Here is a 23,673-nt window from a genome sequence, read left to right on the forward strand (position 1 = left end):
ACAATGATCTAAAAATAATGAAAGTGAATATTGTGTGCCTGCGATTCTGGGCGGTACATGCGACACGGCAGTGTTCTTTACAAGGGCAGCAGATGCTAAAATTTCAAGAAAAAAACTTTGTTTCGATGAAATAATACCCCAAACTGTATAGAAAAAAATGCGTTGGCCACAAACTACGTAGAATATGGGTATTTAAGCTGTAAGACATCCGAATCTAAAACTTATCAAAACCTGAAACAAACTTATTAGACAGAAATGTAAAATAAAATCGATAAAGATAAAAAAATCAGGAGTAACAAGTTTTGGCCCTCATTTTTAGAATATATAGGTGCACACAATGAAGATTTTATTGCAGAGATATGCATTTTAAAATTATGCAAAATAGAATAACATAAACAAAAACGATGAATATCCCTTTCAATACTGCTAAATCTTTGACGAGCTGGTGTAGCGTGATTACGCCAACTCTTCCTATTGGTTTGCTTTTAGTTTTTTTAAGTTCTATTTTATTATTTTTTTTCGTTCAGTTTTTTATTCTTGGCTGAAGACACCCATTGAATATATCACCAAAATGCTCGTTTAGGTTTTTAGTCTCGTCACTGTCTTCGTTAAAAGTCTACAGAAAAATGAAAAAGACAGCCAGAAGTAAAAAATAATATTTTGAGAAACTATTAGATCATTATTTTTTCCAAAAATTATATCAGTATAATTTGGGTGGTTTTTATGATGACCACAGGTATTTAAAAAAATATAAGTGCTTTGTATACGGATTTTATGTATCTTTTTATATGAGGATCAATTAAGTCAATTTCAGATAAAAGTCAAAATTGAAAATATTGTGAAGATATTGGATATTATTGGCTGTTCATATTATTACTTCACTGTTTAAACATGCGCCCTCTTTCTCTTAAAAAAAATGTACAGATCTTATAAAAAGGTTCAATTTCTCTGTTGGATCTGTTCCATATAAGTAAGTAAAATTAATTACTAAAAAAAAAGTTAAAATGTGTTCCAATAAGTAAAATTAATGAAATGATTAAAATAACTAGCGCACCTGCTAAAAAACAGCAAAGGCTGTGAGATACTAAATTATAAAAAAAGGGGAATCAAAGTAAATTAATCGTAAAAATAAGAACGAATTCGAATGATTCGTGAATTCTGACAAAACACAAAATAGTAAGTTGTGCCTGAGCTTGGCAAACACATAGACATAAAAGGGAATAATGTCTTGCTTTTATTCCCGTTCACTGCCCGTGTCAAGCAATTCCCCAGTCTTGACACTCTTGCCCGAGTCAACCTATATTTTGCTACCCAACCAATGGGTTAGGTTGACCCCCTTCTTTTCTCACTCCTGACTGTAGGAATGATAGGTTAACAAGTTTAGCAGTTGACTACCTTGAATATACAATTTTTAAACCTATTTTATTTAGTTCCTAAAATATTTTTAGGATTTCAAGTAAAGTAAAAAATAATATTTATAAAAAGCATTTGGCACCGTTGTTATATGCTGGAGCTTCTCAGTCTGTGTTCTAAGTCTCTCTTGTGAGCAAAATACCTCCACCTCTCTGCTTCTCTGTTATGTTTCAAATATTCCTTTTTTTAACCTAATATTGTTTCTTTTAATTGTTCTAGCTTTTTTTTTAATAGTTTACATAACTTGCCTCGTATTAATAATAAATAATACTAATTCCTTTTTTAAGCCTGTTTATCATTCTTAAAATCAAAAATTATTCAGATAGAAATTACTGAAATGGTAATGTCTGTGAATATTCTATTTCTAGTGCCCGTATTTTCCTCCCTTATGCCTGACACTAAGTTGAAGAGACGATCACTACTTACCCCCCCCCCCCCCCGAAAAAAAAAAATCAAAAAGCATCCCTTCCAAGAAATTGGTTTGGTGTCAAATTTATCATCTCTAGTTATGCAGCCTTCTGTGGCGATTGCCAAAATAAGAAAAATCGCTAAACTTTTACTTTTTAATTTATCTGTGTTCAAAACACTATCTGTGCCATGGTTTATCATGAAACTCTGTAACTTCAAGTGGGAATTGCTCAAAACAATTTCGTTGTAGAGAATACATAATGATTTTAGTTAGCCATTCTTGTCTAGCCTAGAGTAAAATGAATAAGCATGCTACAATTAAAAAAAAAACAATAAAATAGACACCAAGTCTTGCTGTTGAATTTAGTTGGAATACGAGGAGTCTTGTAAGGATTGTCTTGACAAAACGAAATTTGACTCAAATTTCTTCAGCAGTGTTGAATAGTGCACCAAATTCTTGATCAGAACGTTGTATTGGCTTTCCAGGTATATCGCTTTTGCCTCTTTCTTTAAAAATAAATATAAGTAAGAAAATGTTGTTGTTAAAAAAAGTACTTTTTCCGAAGAGGACCAAGTTTTAAATTAGCCTAATCAAGCTCCCTCATTAAAGTATCGCTGAAACTCCCTCATTAGTAAAATGATAGTTACAAATGAAAATTATGATATGACAGAACAGATCATAAAATATACTAAAAACATTTATTTTATTTCGTTTATTTACATAATCAATTTTCTACAGTAGTTATCGGGTCTAGGTGTTTATCCTCCCCCCTCCTCGAAAATACACCTTCCCGCTGAAAACACCAATCTCCGCAGAAAACACCCCGTCTTCCGGGGTAATTTTCCAAGGGGGGGGGGAGTATTCTCCACGGGGATATATTTTCCAGGAGTATTTCCCAAAGAAAGCATTTTACGCAAAGGGTATTTTCCAGGGGGTATTTTCCGAGACGAGGTGGGTATATTCCGTGCTGGTGATTTCCTCCGAGGGAGGGGGGGGGGGGGGGTAAAGACCGGCTCATAACGACATGGCTAAAAGTTGCTTAAGGGATGGGAGGGCGTAGTTTCGGTACAAAATTTTACATTCGAGATTTGCTATTATAGAGTAAATCTTTAGAAAAAGATATGTCCCCTGCTATCTAAATCACTGCCAGGGATAGGCTGGGTACAAAAGGTTTGAGCTTTCTGGTATTTCGAGATAGTTTGGGATCTTCGTTCAGTCATAAGATCTTTCCTTTGTCCCTATCCCGAAAAGGGAATATCCTGCTTGCGTAGCCTCATAGTGGCGTCATGCTGGATCGTATAACATTCAAGGGTAGCTTTTCGGCCAATATAGACCAGAAAACAACAAAATTGATTCAAAAAACGAACAAACTACAAATTATGAGACACTATCAATTTTGAAAGAAAGAGAAATCACATCAAGTTGTTTTTTCAGCCTTTTTAGTGTCACGATGTTCCTGCTAAACATAGTCAAAAATACAGTCAGTTACCTTGCAGCCTTTTATGAAATTAAGAGTATGAGTCATTTTATCTGTTTTACCAGTTGGTTCTAATTGTCTTATTAATTACATATTGATAAATGCTTATATATTTCCCTTAAAGTTTATTCTTGTAATCACATGTATTTGTGTATGCATTCCATCAAACTCTAGCAGTGAATTAATAAAACGTCAGTCGGGTATTAAAAGGTCGTATCTCCATAATTATGAATTTTCTGAAGAGCAGAAAACACCTTAACTTTTTAATTTCCCATCCGATAATCGCAAAACAAAAACAGGTTGGTATATATTGATTTTACATATCAATCCATTTTTGTTTTATGGTTATCGGATGGGAAATAAAAAGATTGTGAGGTTTTTTCTGCTCTTCTGAAAATTTACAATTATGAAGATACGACTTTTTGATACCCGACTGACGAAAAGCTTCTTTTGTACAACTGAAGTAGTCATGACTGGCTATGAGCCCTTGACAAAGAAATTGTGACCCCCTGTAATCACAAAAAAAGACTGGCACTTCAACATGAAAATCTACTTTAATAATAATTCAACTAGTGCTACTGACAGCGTTGCCGTTATGCAACAGAACTAGAAAATTCAAAACAAGCTTGCTTTATTATATTAGAATTGAAGTGTCAGAGTCGATGCTCACTTCGATATAATCTAAATATGAGTTCAAAATAGCTCGTATGGTTTTAAACTCTTTTAATGGATTAAGACATAGCGAGGACAAGGTTAGAACATAAAAGTGGGTGAGCTAAAAAAAAATATCTGTTTTGTCATTAGGGTAAAGCTTTTCCTACTATTTTAACTCATATACGAATCAAAACCGAAACGATGAAATTAATATTCTTGCTTAGGTTCTAATAATTACTTTCAACTCTACTCATCAATACAGGATGGTTTTAACTATTTGCTTTGAGACGACCTAGAGTTTGTCTAGCCTTACCAATTTCTGATTCTCTTTCATTCATGTATATCTATACTTACTTCTTTTTCTTTTTCTCTTCTCCTCTCCCTTGATTTTCGTGCTGATTCATTATTTCTTTGTCTTCTCTCATAGTATCGAGCATCTTTCACCTTAGAATCACCAGAAGCACTAGATACTTCAAGTCCATCTCGGCTAGATGGGGACTTCATCCTTGATACTGATGATTCAAAAGATTTGGAGGAGGCAGCATTGTCTGTGAAGGCAGCATGTGGCTTTGAAATATCTAAAAGATATTAATTTCACCAATAAATATTGAAGACAAAAACTATAAATGCCTGTATGTCTCAGACCCAACAAATTTGGGCAAAACTAACTTGCATTGCCAAATTACATATTTTTGGAATCAACAATATCCTAGGATCAAAGGCAAACAAGGTTCTGACGGCCCCACTAACATCCCTCCTATATCCGACATAGATATTTTTATATTGACGTGTTTTCTTTTTTCACGTATGTCTTAATTTCTTTACAGCAACATGTTAGCTTTTCAAATTTTTACCCGATCCTGGGAATATATAAGGTCCACGTATCAATTATTATTCCATTGATGTCCCAAATGTCCTTATTGCTAAATACCCAAGTTCGACAAATTTTCTTCGAGGAGGAAAATTTGTGACGTTGGGCATCAATTTGAAAAAGAACGAATTATTAGGCAAAGGACATGGAAAAACATGGAAGGTAATATATGATTTTTTTTTATTGGAGGGGGGACTTCTCTGCTTGTTTTTAATAGTGAATGCCATAGGATAAACTGGCTCACATTATTTAGCTTTCATATAAAAGATTTTCTAGACATGTTCTAGAGGGAGCTTATTCTCAAACTGAACCACAAAAAAAATACAACAAGAAAATTTTATGAAGATCATGAAGAATGTTGTCGCTGATATATTTACCATTTATTCTCACACATTTGTAATATGAGCACTTGAGTACTTTTGTGCTATCTTTAACTAAGAAAAGTTATTTATGATAGGTTTAGCTTTTGTTTTCACTGGTTATAAAAGAAGAATTGCAGTATATTTTGCCAGATGAAAGAGAAACAAAGGAGAGAAAAAGTGAAGAATTCATTTGATCACATTGTATGATGGTAATCACATAGCAACACCTTTAAAAGGCAAGTGCGCCTCTGTCTTAAGTCTCTGGCTTTTTTATTTCAATGATGAAAGTAGAGTATCTAATTTATTTTATTCTAGTTCAATAAAAAAAATAAGGTAAAAATGCTAAATTTTGTAGTTGTTTCCGCCCCGTTACTGTTTCTAATGCTTTAAGTAGGGTCAAGATATTTTTTTTTTCATTTTCATTTTTCCTTTTTCAAGAATGCTTAGAATACCAAATACATACCGAACACCAAAAACAAGAAGAAACAATAGGGAATTTCTCAAGACAGTGGGAAACAAATTAGAATGAATATTTCGGCCCTATGTCCAAGGGCCGTCCTCAGCAATACAAAAATATATAAGAAGAAACAACTTACAAGAGGATAAAATCAATAAAACTAAAATGAAATGTTTTTCAAAACAGTCCCAGCATCCTTACCTCAGCGAAGTTCAACCAGGACTGATAAATAAATTGCGATGGGACGAGGCAATTCATTGAAGTGAATGAGAATGATTATACACATTTTTAATGCCAGCCTAGCTTTTTTCGCTGCTGATCTCATAGGTCTATCTGTGACAGGTTCTGTGTTAATATCTATTGGTTTTTTATAATATTTCGTAAGGTCATTTTTAATTAAATTTGTGTATAGAGCATTTAGTGAATATTCTCCTAAATCCCTATTTAAGGAAATATTATTATTAATCTTAAGTCTGATTTCAATTGCTTCTCGAACTACTTGCTTTATGCCTAGATCATTGCTAATAATGGCGGATTCTTCAAAAAGTATTTTGTGGCTAGGATTTTCAAAAACATGGCTGCTTAAAGCAGAATCAAAAGAAACAGAAGTAATATTAGAATTCAGAGCTTTGGTGATATCATCCTTATACTATTTTAGGCGTTTCTCGAAATTCTGGTGGGTTCTCCCTACATAGAATTTGCCGCAGTCGCATGGTATTTGATAGACACCTCTTTAGCAAGTAACTGGAGTTTTATCTTTAACAGAATTTAGGAGATTTATGGTTTTCAAATTATTGGTAAATACAACATACAGATTATTTTGTTTAGATACTTTTTTAAGATTTCTAGTGATTTTTGGGATATATGGGAGGTAAATTATGTTTTTGGGCTTATCGGGATTCTCCCATGATAAATTATCGTTGATTTTACGGGAGTGTCTTTTCAGTCTATGGTTAATTGTATTATTAAGAAATAAAAGAGGATACCCATTTCCAAAAAGGATGTCCCTGATAAAGTCTAGTTCAGCTGTGATGTAGGAATCAGAACAAATGTTTAGGGCACGATCAACGAGAGATATTACGACTGCTAAAGTATTTTTAGTAATTTCAAAAGAGCTATTTATCCAAATTAAACGGCCTTTCTGATTCAGGGGTCATTCTTAAGGAATTGGAACAAAATTCAAACTTTAGGTATTGACGAGGGGGCGAACCTCCTCACATACTTAATAAAAATATACGGATATACAAGTTCGTTACGTAAGTTAATTCGTAAGTTACCTTTATTTTTTACTAATGAAAACGTTCGCACATAAAATTAAAAGTTCTAGTGGCCTTTTTAAGTAATCGAAAAATTGGAGAGCAACTAGGCCCCTTCCCCCGCTCTTTATCTCAAAATCGTCCGATCAAAATTTTGAGAAAGCCATTTAGCCAAACAATTAAAAATTAATATAGAATTTTCGTTTTATTATTCATGTACGGTGAGCCAAAATCAAAACCTGCATTAATTCAAAAACGTTCAGAAATTAAACAAAAAAAACGAGTTTTTTAGCTGAAAGTAAGGAGTGACATTAAAACTGTCCTCTCCACAACACCCCACTCTTTACTCTAAAGTTTGACTCTTTCCCACATCTCTACTTTTTTTTTAAATAAATAACTTCTACTACCATAAAGGGTGTAACCACGATTTTAGCTGGGGTGGTTTATCTTCTTTTTTTGGGAGGGAGATAAAAAAAACAGACCAAATATTCATTTATATGTGTTCTTGTTACGTATTTACGTGTCGGGCCAAAATTTCGGGGGAAGGGGGTTAAAACGCCGTAGCTCTCCCCTGGTTATGCCCTTGGTCACTTTTTTTTTACAGTTTGGGTTTTTCTTTGTTTTTTGTATTTTGCTTCTTTTTTACTTTGCTACTCTGCTATTTTACGCAATTTTGTGTATAGGGTAAAAAATAAATTTTAACCAATGTATTCGGTTTTCAGTAAAAAGAAAACTACATTCTAAACCTTGGGTGTTTGTAGAATGCAACAAAACCCTGTTTTGTGGTAATTTATGTTCATTTCAAACTTTGACATTATAATTCTGGTTCTTTTGAGTTTTATGTCTTCACACATAATAATTTCCTCTTGTTTTATGTTTGACATCTTCATAGCCTAAGTTTTTACTCGTTTTACTTTAATAATTCCCTCCTTGCTTTTAACGGAAAGCAATAGTTTTTATTTCCTATTCATTTTCTAATCAGCATAGTGTTGGTTTTAAGGACGCTCAACATCAAAGATGTCAGTTTGCGAGTTGCAGCATCGGCTGACAGTTTCAAAGACCAGGGATTCATTAGCAAATTTTCTCAGTACCACAAAAGCTCAAAAGCTTGTAATGGGCGAGATAGTGTCATCTTTAAGGTACTGACCGATCTTAATTGATGCTTGAAACCACAGTAGCAACAGTTGTGGCTGAAGTAATCGAGTTGTGACTCAAAAAGCACGCAGCCGTTTTGTTTTCCACATCGTAACATAAGCCTCAGTTCAAGATAAAAAATTTATTTGGTTCGTTTTAAAATAAGTTGGCATCAGATCTATCAACAAATCTTATAACCATCTTTAATATATTTGAACAGGGATAAATAGCGGAGTACCTCCAGCAGTTTTATTCGGGGGAGGGGGGAGAGCGAGACGGGTGCATATCTGGATAGTCAAGGCGCATGAGCTATTTCATAATTTTTTCTCCAAATTATTGGGGGAGCCACATCCCCCCTTCCCCCCGAAACGACACCCCGAGGATAAAAATCCTCCAAGGCCACTGACGGTGCAAAGAGCGTTGATCATTGACAATGTTTCAGTTGTTCTTTTTTTTCTTTTTTTATAGGGACAGGTAGCAAGCCTGTCCCTTAGCCTTGTGGCAGCTGGGATTAAACACTGGGTCCTTTATTGCTAAGTAGGAATCAAAATAATATATCGGATTGATGCTAATAACACGCATATATTTTGCAGACGTTACCTTAAATGCATATTTTACATTTGTAGGTTTGAAAGAAATTTTGGGATACATAGTACTTTTTATGAGGACGCCGTCATCCTTTTGCTATTAAGTTTAAGAGTGCCGATTCAGGGAAATGTAGGGAGGGGGGACAAAATGTATTTCAAAATATAGAGATCTTGAAAATTTTGTCATTTTATTACTTTCTTCAATAGAAATATAAAAAACGGTTTTCCTCAATGGAGATACCAAAAGAAGGTAATTTCGAAAATTCGAGAGGAGGACAAAAAAATACGGGAGGGAGGGAGGGTAATTGTCTTCACCCGTCCCTTGTTTTGTGCACATGATTAGGATAGTAGAGTAGCGGACAGTCTGCCAGGAAGTCTTCAGAATAAGAAATCAAATCTCCTGAAACTAAATGACACTCCACACCAAAACATTTAATCCTCGATTTCTAAAAAGTTTCTAAGAAATTAAGTCCCTATTCAAAATACTTATATTTCCAAGAAATTAATGAAATGATTGTGACTGAATCTCAGGTGGCACACATGACAGTGTTAAGAATTAAATAGACTAAATCTAACTATATGAATTTTTACGTAAACACACTTGCTGGATTGTCTATGATTACACAGATCACGATAAAAATATTCCTGTCATTATGTTTAGTTTTTATAAGCCTCAGTCTCCTCAAATATATAGTCTCAAATTATAGTCTCCTCAAAACGCTTACATTTTTAAATATCTGATTGTGCTATTCCCTCTCAGCTAACATCCGATCACTTTTTTTTAGTATCCAAATACTATATCCAAAAGCAAACAATTAAAAAGTAGAATAAATTTATAAATCCAGCAGTTGCAGAGTGCCCGGCTAAGTGATGGATTCATGCTTACTATGATGACTGGAACTTGACGGCATGTGTGATGCATCTTCCAGGAAAGGTGAAGAATCTCTTCGCATTTCATTTCGGAGATCAACATCTCTTGGTGCTGGTGACTCTGGCCGAATCACAAATGGCAGGTATGGCAGTGATAAATTATGACGGCTTGCTAAACTGGCAGTTGACTCTCTCAACGGAACTGTAGGTAAAAGAATAATGTAGTTTTAATCAAATTAATGTAAAAGCAAAGTTTTTCTTATGTAAGGAAAAGAGCCAAATTGAACCATAAAACGAATAAACAAGTGAATGAATAATATACAATACTAAAGCCCGCTTTGCTCTTAACTTAGACAGCGCTATTATTCTACCTGTAATACCAAATAAATACATTGAAGTCACCAGTGATATGTAAGAGAACAAAATTGCTGCAGTTAAGGTATAAAATGAGGTTGATAGTTTTTGAAACAGGATTTAAGGTTGGTTGCGTTCTGTCTCGATTTATATGGATTATTTTAAATAGACAGGCTATAGGAGAGACTGAAATCAAATGCGAAAGTAAAACACCCTTAGAGTTAGGTTATGATTTGTGTGTCCTAGACGAAAATGCTAGCCATATGAATACGTTTTTGGAGGTTGAGAGTTCAGGGTCTAGAAATAGATTTTAAAATTAATGTTAAAAAGACTAAGTCACCTAGACTAGGAATAGATGAGGATGAATATGTGATGTTCGTTAATGAAAAGATCGATCAAGCGTATAGCTTTACTTACATGGGTAGTATTATTATTGAAAATGGTGGATGTAGTGAAGACGCTAAAAGCAGAATAGCAAAGGCCTAAGGTCTTTTTCCCGAGTTGAAAAAGGTTAGGAAGATCTTTCTGTAAATTTTGAAGGAGTATTTGAGTTGCTTTGTATTGAATTATTATTTAATCAGATAGCCATTCCATTTGCAGAGGTTTATCACCCCCTAATGGATTCTTTAGTTCTTTCCTTGATATTCTTACGGGTGTATGTGAAAAAGTTCATAGTCTGAATTTTGATATTATATTTATGGGTGATTTTAAAATTAACCTAAGAATTAAAACTCATCAATGGCGATTGATTTCTTATCTGCTTTAACTTCTTTTAGTTTATCACCTTCTATTTTGATCCCAACCCGTATCGCTGAGTCACCCACCACTTTAATTGATAACATATTTTGCTCTTTTTCTTCTCAAAATAGTACTATAATTGTTTCAGACCATTTTCCTTTAGGCCTATGCTCTACGTTTGATGCGTTGAATACCCGTCCTTCTAAATCATTTGTTAAAAGGCAGCATTTTCTCACAAAGGAAGAGCAGCTCTCGAACCTTAGGTCAAAACTATCTAAAGTATCATGGGAATTCGTGGATGATTTTAATATGCTTGTAAACGGTGCGTTTGAAAAAATTTATGGGAGATGATCAAGGACACTTTCGCTGAAGTTGGGTAAAGTTGAGTAGTAGTTTTAGTGATATTACTGGTAGTATTAGTGGTAGTTGTTGTAGCAGTAGAAGCAGCGATTGTTGCGTGATAGCGGTAAAGTTATAGCGGTAGTTGCGTGAAAATATTACCTTTTTGGTCATCTCCCTTATCATTTCCTGAAAGTTCCAAATTAATATACTCAGTTGTTCCTGAGTTACCCTCATTTGACAACCCATATGCACATAACATGCTTTTATTTAGTTCAACACTCCTCAACATTCCTTGAAAGACTCACCTCAATGACCTTCATATTTCGGGAGAGTAGAAGTCAGAAACTCGTACCTTTTCTCAATAGCATTTGCTATATGTAAACAATGAACACATTGCCTAGCTTACAGCCCTTTTCCTGAGTCCTAAGGGGGGGGGGGGTTACTTCCTCAAACACATAATTACTGAACCTTTCAACGATGCTTTAAAAACAGACGCCTCGAAACTTTGTTTGGATGTTTGTTTTGAGAAATTATCGGTGTGGGGGGGGGACTGGTTGCTCTCAAATCACCTTTGACTCTTAAAAAGGGTACTATAACTTTCGATTTCAAATCAATGAGCCCCATCTTAACTTATACGACCACCCATTCTATAAAACCCTTATATGCCCCCGGGACATACCTTACAGCCCTGCCCAGGGCTCTAGGGGGGAGTATGTCAGCTGTCGAAGTATTTTTATATGTTCTTTGGACTATTCCGTTTAAAATGACTGTCTCACAATTTCAGTCAGATGTGTTTGGTTAACAGAGGGGTAGTTGAGGGGTGGGAGTGTATTTTACCTCTATAGCCTTTTAACTCTTAAAAGCGAACTTGGAATTCCGGTTTTTAACCAAATGAGCCACTTCTAAATTTTATACACCCATCCATTCCATAAAAACCATAAATGCCACTGTGGTATAACTTGCAACCCTTGACTCCAGGCTCTGGTGGTTTGCATATTCCCCAAAAGCCTTATCATGTGATCTTTCTACTATTTTGAATAAAATAGGTAATCCGACGTATATACGCTCACGCATTCTATAAAAACCTAATATACTCCCAGGGCATAACTTACAACCCTTGCCCTTAGGGCTTTGGGGGGGGGGTCATCCTGAAAGACATAATTTCTTGAACCTTCAAGTAATCTGAACAAAACTGATATCTCATCATTTTGATTGGATGTGTTTGGTGGGAAATGATGGGTATTGGGGGTGGTTGCACTCAAATCACTTTTGACTCCTAAAAAGGGTGCTATAACTTCCAATTTCGAATCAAAGACACCCATCTGAAATTTATAGGACGAGCTATTCCAGAAAAAACTCATATGGCCCAGGGTACAAATTAAAAACCATGTCCCAGGGCTCTGGGGGGTTGTGTCTACCCCGGAGGCATTGTTTTATGTTCTTTCGACTATTTTGAACTAAATGGCTATCTCACAATTTTAGTCAGATGCGCTTGGTGAAAATGGGAAAATCAGCAAGAGAGGGTAGTTGCCCTCCATCACTTTCCATTTTTAAAAGGAAACTAGAACTTCCTATTTTCAACCAAATGAGCCTTCTCTGTGGTTAATACAGCCAACCCTTACATAAAACCTTAAATGCTCCCGGTATACAACTTACAACCCTTCCTCCGAGACTCTGGAGTTTTTTTTTTCAATTAAAAAGCCTTGTTATATGATCTTTGGACTATTTGGAATAAAATGGCAGTCTCAAAATTTTTATTGGATACATTTTGGGAAAATACGATGTGTTTGGGGCGATAGCTCCACTCCGATCACTTTCACTCATATAAAGGGCACTAGAACTTCTGATTACCAGTCCGATAAGCCTCCTCCAAAATTTATACGACCACCCTTTCAACGAAAACCTTATTTGCCCCCAGGGCATAAGTTACAACCCTTTCTCTGAAGGCTGTGGGAGGAGGGGTTGTTATCGTGTTTCTGCAAAACTTTTTTCCTGATCAATTTGAAACTTAAAGCCGCAAGCGCTTGGGCCAAGGGAACTAATGTACAAAAATTTGCTCAAATGATTCATTTTTTTGATTTTGGTACTCCTCTAGAAAAGGATGCTACAAAAAAGGGCTGATTTTTTTTCAATTAGCCTTAAACTTATATGAAATCTTAGGCAAAGGGGACACCATAGCAGTGGAAAAAGAAACAAAACATTGCTCCCCCTCAAAATGCAATCAAAAAAGGGCGAGAAATGTCCCAAAAAACTTTCCCCGCCCAATTCACATAGAAAGGGTTATCTTCGAAACTTGGGAGGGGGCTAAGTCAATTAGAAATTGAAAATTTTAGCACCTTTTTTAAATACCAAAAGCTACTGGAGCAATTAGTCTCACTTCTGTTCCTTTTCTGTTATTCTTTGATCCTTTAATTTGATTTTTATAGTTCCTTCTTTGATCCTTTTGATCTCAACTCAAAATTTTGAGATTTAAATTCTGATCAAAAACTTTGAAATGTCTAATAAGTTTGTCCTTGGGGTTGAAATCATCCCCACAGTCCCAGTGTTAACCTTTATCACACTTTGCTATGATAAATCGACCCAACAAAACACGAAAAAAAGAATTAAATAAATTAAAGCTGTGGAAATAAATACTAAAGGACACCTGGGGCCAGCAAACTTTATTTTGCTCTGGGTCAAAATCAACCACAATATGAACATTAAAGGGACGTTTATTCAGTGATATTTTCATTTAAAACCAGTTTTTAGTGAATAATACGAAAAATTGTATTAAGAAACTAAATGCAATCCATTTTTAAGCTTGAATTGTTATTATACAAACTAAAGAATTTCCCCGTAGGTTCCTGACCCCTATCCTACACCCCATATTCCGCCTATATATTGAATATATGTAAAATATTCCAAAATTGATTTTTTTGCATTATTTTCATTTATCACACTTTATTTGTGGCTGCTCAGTTGTACTTTTGAAGTGAATTTTCCAGGGGAGAATAATCCGTAGAGAAGGAATAACTTTTCGCTGCGGGTTTTCTTGGGGGAATAAGTCAAACACTTAATTTGTTACCTAATAAGCAGATAAGCAGCTACATTAAAATCAAAACATGCTCCCCATACAAAAGTAACGCAGTCATGAGGGGCTCGTGATTCTAGGTCGACAAAATGTTAAGAAAACGTGATAAGTATAAAACAGCTACAAAACCTACCTCCACCACTATGTAGCGCCAGCAACTCTAAAAGTGCTTTATGACTGGCAAGTTGAAGAGCTTCGGCAGATGAGGTTGTCAAGTTACCATAGCCTTGAGTTGTTCTGTCTGTCTCTATAGGTGTCAGCAGTATCGATGGCTTTAGAGATAATCTAGGCTCTATTGCTTTTAGTGACACCTCTTTTGACTCAAATGAAATCTTTTCGTGAGAAAAAGAAGTGCTGCTACCTGAAAATATATTTCCAATCAATGGGCTAGCCAGGATATTCACTAAACATATCCACTAGAGTGGATATACCAAGTTGTCTAGGCTTTCTGGAATTGAGTTAATTTTTTAAGGTTTATGCTTCGATTTTGGAGGCTACTCGCTACTCCTCCTTTACACACAGAATACGTCCTTGACTATATTCCAAATAAATCGTTGCGGTTAATTCGGATTTTAGGATGTTTCTTTAAAATGTATACAGAATTTCTTATTTGAGGGTTAGGGTGTCTTCCTTAATCTACAAAGAGATAAATTTGTGTTCATTTCAGATATGGAGATTTCAGTACTTTGGATTTTTGTAAACTCGAAATTTACGATTTTGCTACCCAAAAATGTTGGAAATTTGTTTAAATCCCAAGTCACGTGATATGATAATGAATCGATATAAAGGAAGAACAAATGTGGTGGAGCTATTTGTCAGGATTGCAAAACTAACAGGCAAGTTATAAAAATGGTATGAACAAATCACTCAAATCATGAGGAAGGAGGGAACTCCTATTCTTTTTCTAAGGTTTCGATAAAAAAACTGATAGTGACTTTTGCCCTTGAGGTCTCTCAGGCCTAACTTCAGGGCCAATGGCAGTATGTCCGAAAGTTTTTTTTTTTATATACTGTAACTATCAGCTATGTTTTACTTGATTTGATTTATTTTCTTTGTTTTTATCTAGTTCCAAGTTTCATTTAACAGAAAAAACTAACTTTAAAGTAAAGCTTTTTCTCCCAGTGTACTAGCAGGGGGGGGAGGTTATTCATGAAAACGTAGGTGAGGGGGGGGCATTTTTTTAGTTAAAATACGAAAAGAACGTGTATTTCACTAAGATTGCTTTTTTCAAAACCTAGGCGGGCTTCTTGGGCTTTGTGACGAAATACCGCCTACTCCTTTTTAACTAATCAGAGGTGTCGATAGGGGATGGTCAAGGGGGCTTTCTTCCCTCTAGGTTTTGATACCGTTTTGACATTTTTGTTGAAAAAACATAGATAAAACGAAGGAAATCGCCTCCCTCCAAATTTTATTTTCCATGAATAGGAGCCACAGGAACCAATAGCTTTGGAATAATCGGGTAATCAGAGTCAGCATGTGAAATTTTGTATGAACATAGTATTCCAATTTTATTTGATTCACGTACGGCACAGATTAGATACCAATACAGTTATGAAAACTCCTATCTTGCCCATGAGAAATTTTGGTACAGAGCTCTGACTTTGCGCCTCCTCCAAGCCCGCGCTCCGACACGTAGATCGTACTACAACACCATAGGCGGGAACGCAATTTTGTTTTGTTGCATACACAGCTTAGATACCAATATCAAATTCCTGTTACCAATTAGATACCAATACCAGTTTACTGTCTCCAGCCGCTAGCATCGCTACCGCGCAGTGTGTCCCAAAAATAAATCCAGTTTTCATATCTATATGTTGGTATCTAAGCTGTGATATACGGTCATCTGAAATCAATTACTATACAGCAGCTCACCACAATGGGTATAACTGATACCCCATGAAGCGTAAAGAATAAGGAAATAGGTTATGAGACCACAATGGGTATAAAATACAAATAAAAACAAATACACTATATGGAGCTCTTGCTTCAAGTAGGGACACTAGGGATATTTTAAATAAGCTCTTTTATGATAATCTAAAAAAGATGCTCAACATAAATTTCGCATCTTTTCTGTTATATCTATAACACTATTTAAAATACATGCTGAGTCTTCACTGGGTAACCCATTTTACAACGGATCAAACAATAGAAAGAAGGAGTAACAAATTTATTATGGACTAAATACAAGTGTTCATCAGGGGTGGGGTGCATTGTCCTGGTAAAGAACATTACATTGAAAAGAAGCATACCGTAATCAAAGGAACCTAATAATACCAATTTCATATTCCCGATAATTTCATTCCCGATAGTGTTTCTAGCAGTATACTCATCTCCGTTATTCCTGGTCTTGTTGAGGCCAGCCAGATCGGCTCTTCTCATACATTCCGTTTAGAGTTCCTTGATTCCGCTGCACTAAAATCTGCCATCGCTACAGGTCTGCGCTTGGGTTACGAGTCTTTTAAAATATCGGAATACAAGGAATTGCCCAGACGGTGTCTTAGATGCCAAAGTATCCATCATTCGTTAGCTCACTGCCCATGTGCCCCGAATGAGATGAAGTGCTCTAAATGTTCTGGATGCCATTCCAATACTAAAGACAATCCTTGCTTAGAGGCTCCGAAATGTGCCAACTGCGGCGAAGCTCATGTTTCCTATAGTATGAATTGCCCAGTGATAAAACGCGTTCTGAACTCTGCTCCAAAATGAACCAAGCCACTATTTTAAGTTTTGCTTCTCTCAATATTAACGGCACAAAAGACAAAGGATTTTTAATTAATGAATTATAGTCCATGACATAGTGTTCTTGCAAGAACATCTTTTGGCCAAATCAAACATTTCTAGCCTGAAGCGATCTTCTGTCCCCCATTTTTTTCGCAAGAGGCCAAAACCACTAGAGGCCGCCCTTCCGGTGGCCTAGCAATTTTTGTTCCGTTCCCCATCAAAACCCTCTGTGATTCATTGTGATGATAACATCTTAGCGATTCAATGTGACAGTACCGCCTTTATAAACGTTTACTTACCTTGCGATCGACGTTCTATAGCATCGTTCACATCTTTCGCTAAATGTTGCTCCAGTTTAAAGTCTCTACTCGAAAGTCTACGTTTGAAAGACCTAAATTGGGTTTTAGCTGGTGACCTTAACTGTGACATTCTTGGTACCTCCGATAGATCAATCCTCTTGCTAGAATCCCTTCCTAGCATATATCACGTCGCAGTTAAGAGCCTCCCATTCACGTATATTCATAACAGAGGCTGTTCAAAATCGAACCTTGATCACGTGATCTCTTCCAGTTCCAGCTTAATATCATCGATTGTCAGGGTGGACGAAGAGAAGATTGACGACGATCACCTTATTCTTAGCTGTAATTTGTCCTGTGAGCTATCTGGCAATATACTTTCGGCTCAGCCGAAGTGGCATACGAAGTTGAATTGGGATCGTGCTAATGTCCCACTATACCTTGCTACGCTAACTGCTTTACTCTCGACCATAAAAGTGCCATATCACCTGCTGCAAACGTCAGTTTGCTCGCCTTCAAGTACAGTTGACCTAAATTTCTATTATTGTCAAATCGTCCATTGCCTTAAATCAGCTTCCAAAGCTGCAGTGCCTGTGGATAAAGTTAGGATTGGTACAAGAAAGCCTAATTGGAACGTTGATCCTGAAGTAAAACGTGCTAAGCAAAAAGCCAAATTTTGGCTACGTATGTGGATATCATGTGACCGACCATCTTCCGGAGCTGTTTTCTCTGTGAAACAAAAGTGTAAACTTGAATATAAGGCCAGTTTGAAGAGGGCACGCTTGAATGCATGGCCAGGCCCCACCGATAAGGCCTCCTGGAATAAGGTTATTAATAGTGAAAAATGTTCCCCATCTACCCTATCTTGTCTCCAGCTAGTTAATTTTGTTGATCATTATAAGCGTGTGTTCAGTGTATTTAACAGTATTCTTCAGTCTTTTTATTATAAGTTGCTTAAACTGCTTTTACCATACCGTCTCCTGCAGGCTCATGTCCAGCCTGTAGCAATATCTGAAATTCGCTGGGCTTTAAGAAAAATTAAGCGTTCAAATAGCCTTGATAGTGACGGCCTTTCTTACCAATTTTTTGCTTATGATTGTCCTGCTCTACTTAACCATCTACAAATATTTTTCCAGTCTTGCTTAGCACAGTCGCTTGTTCCTGATAGTTTCCTTTGTGGCCGTGTAATGTCTATTCAAAAGCGAGGTAAGGACCCCACGTCATGTGTGAATTATCGTCCCATTACAGTATCGTGTTTCTTAAGTAAGTTGCTTGAACATTTGTTACTACCAGAAATTGAGTCGAATTGTGATTTTACGCCTTTTCAATTTGGTTTTCGGAAAAGTTTCGGTTGATCCCATGCACATCATGTTTTAAGCCGACTCATGAAAGATGCCGTAAAAGCTAAAATGTCTTTATACTGTCTTACTGTTGATATTTCTGGAGCTTTCGACAATATTGTGCACTCTCAGGGTCTATTTTCCCTTGCGTCTTCAGGTGTTAATCCTTCCGTACTAAGTTTATTGTCTTCTTGGTATTCAAAGTCTAAAATTCAAGTTACCTGGAATGGCCAAATATCTGAACCGGTAAAAATTAATAAGGGAGTTCGGCAAGGTGCCGTATTGTCTCCTAGTATATTTAAATGCGTGCTTGCATCGTGCCTGCGTCCCCTTAGAAGTTCTGTTTTTTACGGTAATACTGGTTTGTCTTCTATTGCATATGCAGATGACGTTCTTCTTGTTGCCCGGACTCGCCGTGGATTGCTTTCTAATTTTACTATATTAACCAATGAACTATCTAAGATTGGACTGTCAGTTAATGCGTCTAAATGCGAGTTTATTTGTTTTAATAGCCCTTATGCGGTCGCTCCATTCGTTACTGGGACTGCAGTTCTACCATGTTCTTCTTCAGTTAGTTGGCTTGGTCTGTGTTTCGGCCCAACACTTTCCGCTACCTGTTCATCCCTAGTGAATCAAGCCGTGAAAAACCTACGCGTCGCTTACGGAAAAATATCCCCAAACAAAAGCCGTTACAACCGTAACGGTTTGTGTATGATTTACAACGCTTATTGCGCCCCTGTGCTTTTGTTTTTATCAGGCATGGCTCATCTGTTTCGTAAGAAAGATCGACATTCTCTACGTACGGCTTATTTCAGATATTGCAAATTCCTCCTCCGGCTTCCTAGATGGCACCGAAACAAAAAAATAATTGCTCGATTTGGTTTAGTAGATGTGCCTTCTCGGATTCGGTCTTCAAGTGATGATTTATGTAAAAAGACTGTCAACTTTATTCACGTTTATGACCCTCTGCAGCCTTTTTTCCATATAGATACTGGTTGATTAGTCCATATTGTCTTTTGTTAGTTTGAATTTTGTTTTTCTTCGCTGTTTATCGTATTTGTTTTTGTTTATTTATTTATATTTATTTATAATACTCCGTACTTTGTGTTTTTTATACTTTACGGGTAATAAAGTTCATTCATTCATTCATTCATATTATGTTAGTTTTGTGTACAGCCTAGGGCTATTCATGGGAACACCAGGGGAGTGGGGGTGAGCCGCTACAAAAGCCGTAAAAGCTATAAATGTATTCATAAAAAGAGCAATAAATTAAAAATAAATAAAAAAAAATGTCTGTCTTTTTGTTCTAGCGAGGGATCACCGACCAAAAATTATCTTGAATAGTGGTATAGGTAGGCAATAGACGAAACGAACAAGATCCCAAATTCCTTCTCATTATAAGAAAAATGTCACTCAGTTAAATATAGCTAAGTATAAAATACCAAGGGTCATTAGCCCATTTAAAAAAGCCATTTTAAACAGTTTACTAATGCCTAGAGGACAACTAAACAGCCTAGACCAGTGGTTCTCAACCTTTTTTTCCCCATGGACCCCTTTTCCCTTCTCTTTATCTTGGTGGACCCCTTCATAGCTATTGGACATAAGAACATTTTTTTATTCTTCTAATACAAATTTTAAGGTTTTAATTATCAAACAAATAGCATACGATTAAGCTTTATTTTTAAATGAAAACTAATTTAATACAAATAAAATATTCTAATATAATAATAATAATTATTATTATTATTACTATCATTGTGATAATAACTACAATACTACAAGTTTCTACAAGTTTCTTCGATTGGCAAGCAACTAAAGCTCATGGAGAGTAGAGCTCCTCAGGCTATTTAATTCACTCCAACATTATTTATGTAAACTGGATAAAAAAATAGTTGAAAATAAGTGTGTGATGAAAAAAAAAGAAAAGGCATGTTTATTCAATGAGATCCCTGTGGTTGATGCTTCTCGACAAGTTTCTTTATATTTGGTTCTATCGATGTTAATGATAGTCGAAGATCACACCTTTTCACAATGTCAAGTCTATTGCGAGCTTTTGATAAGATTTGAGAAACACGACTAAATCCCGCTTCAACAAGATAAGATGTAGGAAAAGCAATAACATAGAAAATAGTACCCATTTTAAAGGGTACTTTGTAGAAACATCATTTGTTTTCCATATATTGTACCTTCCATCTTTGAATTTTGCATGCATTATTTCATCACTTTGTAATTCGATGAGGGGCTCTTGCAAAGATAATTCTATTTCGGCAACATTGACTTCGAAAGGAATTGAAACCCAAATCGGTACATCCATTCCGAGTAGGTCACTAAACCGATTCACAATAATGTAAATTATAGTAGAAATTGAATTCTTAAAAGTTGGTTTTCTTCATGGACCCCCGAAATATCATTGTGGACCCCAATTTGTTGTGTTTTGCCTGTGGACCCCCGGAAATATTACATGGACCCCTAGGGACCATGTGGACCCCGGTTGAGAACCACTGGCCTAGACCATCAAATGTGACAAGACCAATCCGAGCAGCTAAGGTAAAGAAAAAATATTTAAGGTAACGATAAATGAAAGTGAAGAACAAAGATATATACAGGTAGAATACTTGCTATAGTGACAACTAGAACGAGCTAAAACAAAAATGAAGAACAAAGAAACATTTGGTGCGAAGCAAGCAAGAATTAAAACAAGTGAAAAACAAGAGCTAAGAACAAAGAAATATGCGATTACAAGACATGTGACGACGAGGAGTAGAACGAATTAAAAATGAAGTGACGAACAAAGACATACGTGGTTAAAAGATATACGACAGCGAGAACAAAGAAATATGCGGCTAGAAGATAAGCGACAGAGATAATTGCAAGTGATAGCGATAAAGCGAGTACCATAACGTGTCACAAATGAAGTGAAGAACAAAGAACTTTACCATTAGAAGACAACCGACGGGGAAAATCAGAACGAGTCAAAAATGAAAGTGAAGAAGAAAGAAATATTACGTTAGAAGATCAACGCTGTCACAATGTTTGACGCCAACAAAGTGAGGCGCAAACCCATTAAAAACCACCAAAGCTGCCATAAATTACACAACTGTTCATTAAAAGTCATTGGGGCCCTTCAGCGTTATATTTATTCCCTAGGGAGATCGCCGTTTTTGTGAGGAAAGAGAAGCAAACAAGTGATTCATTTGGAGTTTGCTACTTACAAGAAGAATCAATATACTATACAAGCCTGTTACCTACCAAGTACTAGAGTTCGGCTTCGAAATCGGCCGCATAGTTTTTTCTTTTCTTAAAACTGGCAGATTGACATTTCTGGCCACAAAAATGGTCTAAAGAGGTCACAACTCTAGGGAAGAATTTAAAGTGTGGTTGTATTGTCCTAGTGTGGTTGTATTGAACCTATGGTGGCGCCATGACACCAAAAAGAGGCTTAAATTGTCTGCAGTTAGATGACAAGCGACAATGAGAATCCATATACAGAAGCCTGCCGCGTAGCCTAGGTTGGTGGCATCCTGGACTACATTAACTACGGGGCTCCCTCCCGACTGAACATAAATAATAAAAAATCCAAGCCACGGCCACCCAGCCAGGGCACCCGAGGCAGCTTCCCTTGGTCACCCCCCTTTAAATGTCCCTGTTTAGTTATCTATCTTTAAAATTATTTCAAATTCTATTATACCAAAATTACTATCAATCACAGCTAAAACTAGACTCAATCACTCAACTGAGGCTTGACGCCAGAAACCCGTTTTAACAAAGAACCTATGACGCATCACGAGATTGAATTATCGGATAACTAGCCTAGATTATTAGGGCTATATATGGAACCATCGAGGGAGGGGGCATTGTCAGAAAAGCGACCATGATATTTGGAAAGAACAAGATAAGAAATTCTATGGTATTTGCCATTGATTATCTTTATTTATTTGCATGTTTCCTTCAAAAGTGATCAACCTCTAAATATTTACATCCATGAGTTTCCGGAAAACTAACCCCACAGAACTGACTTAAAATTTTTGTTATATCACAAAGATCAAACTACTGTAGCCTACTTACTAGATGCTTCGGAAAGGGGGGTTGACTCCCTAGATCCATTACTTTTGCACAAATTAAGAGGTAAAACGTCTTCTTCATCTTTCAAACTCTTTGAACCATAAACCAGGCTTTCCATCTTATTTAAGAATACTCTACATAATCAGCTAGAAAAATGGAAAAATGTACAAGCACAATGTAACACTAATCGCCCAACTGACCATTGCCTTAGATAGGTTACTCTGGGTTAATCCCAAAATAGGGTTCTCAACTCATTTGACAGAACCCTAAGAAGCAGCAACGCTCTAGGGTATCGTGTGCTAAGCAATTTGCACCTGGATTCTCGTAAACCATTAATATTACATTCTTTGAAATGTCATCATTTGTGACATTGTTCAGATGTAACCCTTTATAATATAAAAGGATTTGCATATTTATTAAAGCTTCCTAATGATCAGTTTTACGATACCTAAACCTTATGGTCTCAAAGATTAGATTAAGTCGACGAATTCTTCGATGAATGATTCATTTTCATCCACTAAAAAGGTGTATATATTTTTCAGGACAAAGCTTTTGAACATCGAACACTGAAATTAAAACATAGAGTGACCAGAGATAGAGTCTATCTAATGAACTATAAATGCAAAGAGGACTGGTGCTAATAGAGACAAGAACTCAAAAAAATGGAACTTTAATAATATATATATATATATATATATATATATATATATATATATATATATATATATATATATATATATATATATATATATATATATATATATATATATATGTATATATATATATATATATATATATATATATGTGTGTGTGTGTGTGTGTGTGTGTGTGTGTGTGTGTGTGTGTGTGTGTGTGTGTGAATGTGTGTGTATGTGCGTGTATATATGTAATATCTAGGAACCCGGTGGCCATGCCGTATATATATATATATATATATATATATATATATATATATATATATATATATATATATATATATATGTATATATATATATATATATATTTATATATATGTATGTATATATATATATATATATATATATATATATATATATATATACGTATATATATATTATATATATATATATATATATATATATATATATATATATATATATATATATATATATGTTGTTGTTTCCCTGTGTCCCGGTCGTCATTTGTGCTCCGGTGTCCCGGTCTGTAATTTCTCTTCGAGTGTCCTGGTCGTCATTTATATTCCCTGTGTCCCGGTCGTCATTTGTGTCCCGGTATCCCAGT

At 35.7% G+C, this 23,673-nt stretch overlaps 1 protein-coding gene across 1 annotated transcript; it reads right to left on the bottom strand.

The window, feature by feature from the left end:
• Nucleotides 1-1,855: 1,855 nt before the first annotated feature.
• LOC136035484 (uncharacterized) lies at nt 1,856-22,658 on the bottom strand. Its single transcript, XM_065717303.1, has 5 exons — nt 22,417-22,658; nt 14,128-14,355; nt 9,507-9,692; nt 4,308-4,531; nt 1,856-2,328 (listed from the first exon to the last, which is right to left on the bottom strand). The coding sequence occupies exons 1-5, from the start codon at nt 22,529-22,531 to the stop codon at nt 2,185-2,187; spliced, it is 897 nt and encodes a 298-aa protein (XP_065573375.1). The 5' UTR covers nt 22,532-22,658; the 3' UTR covers nt 1,856-2,184.
• Between the last annotated feature and the right edge of the window lie 1,015 nt (nt 22,659-23,673).

The sequence above is a fragment of the Artemia franciscana genome, chromosome 14 (assembly GCF_032884065.1).
Source record: "Artemia franciscana chromosome 14, ASM3288406v1, whole genome shotgun sequence".
NCBI lineage: Eukaryota > Metazoa > Arthropoda > Branchiopoda > Anostraca > Artemiidae > Artemia > Artemia franciscana.

Coding starts and splice junctions, on each gene's coding strand:
- LOC136035484 (XM_065717303.1), bottom strand. CDS start 22,531: ATGGAAAGCCTGGTTTATGGTTCAAAGAGTTTGAAAGATGAAGAAGAC. Junction 14,356..22,416: donor CCCCCTTTCCGAAGCATCTA/GTAAGTAGGCTA, acceptor ATATATTTTCAG/GTAGCAGCACTTCTTTTTCT. Junction 2,329..4,307: donor GAAGAGAAAAAGAAAAAGAA/GTAAGTATAGAT, acceptor TTATTTTTAAAG/AAAGAGGCAAAAGCGATATA.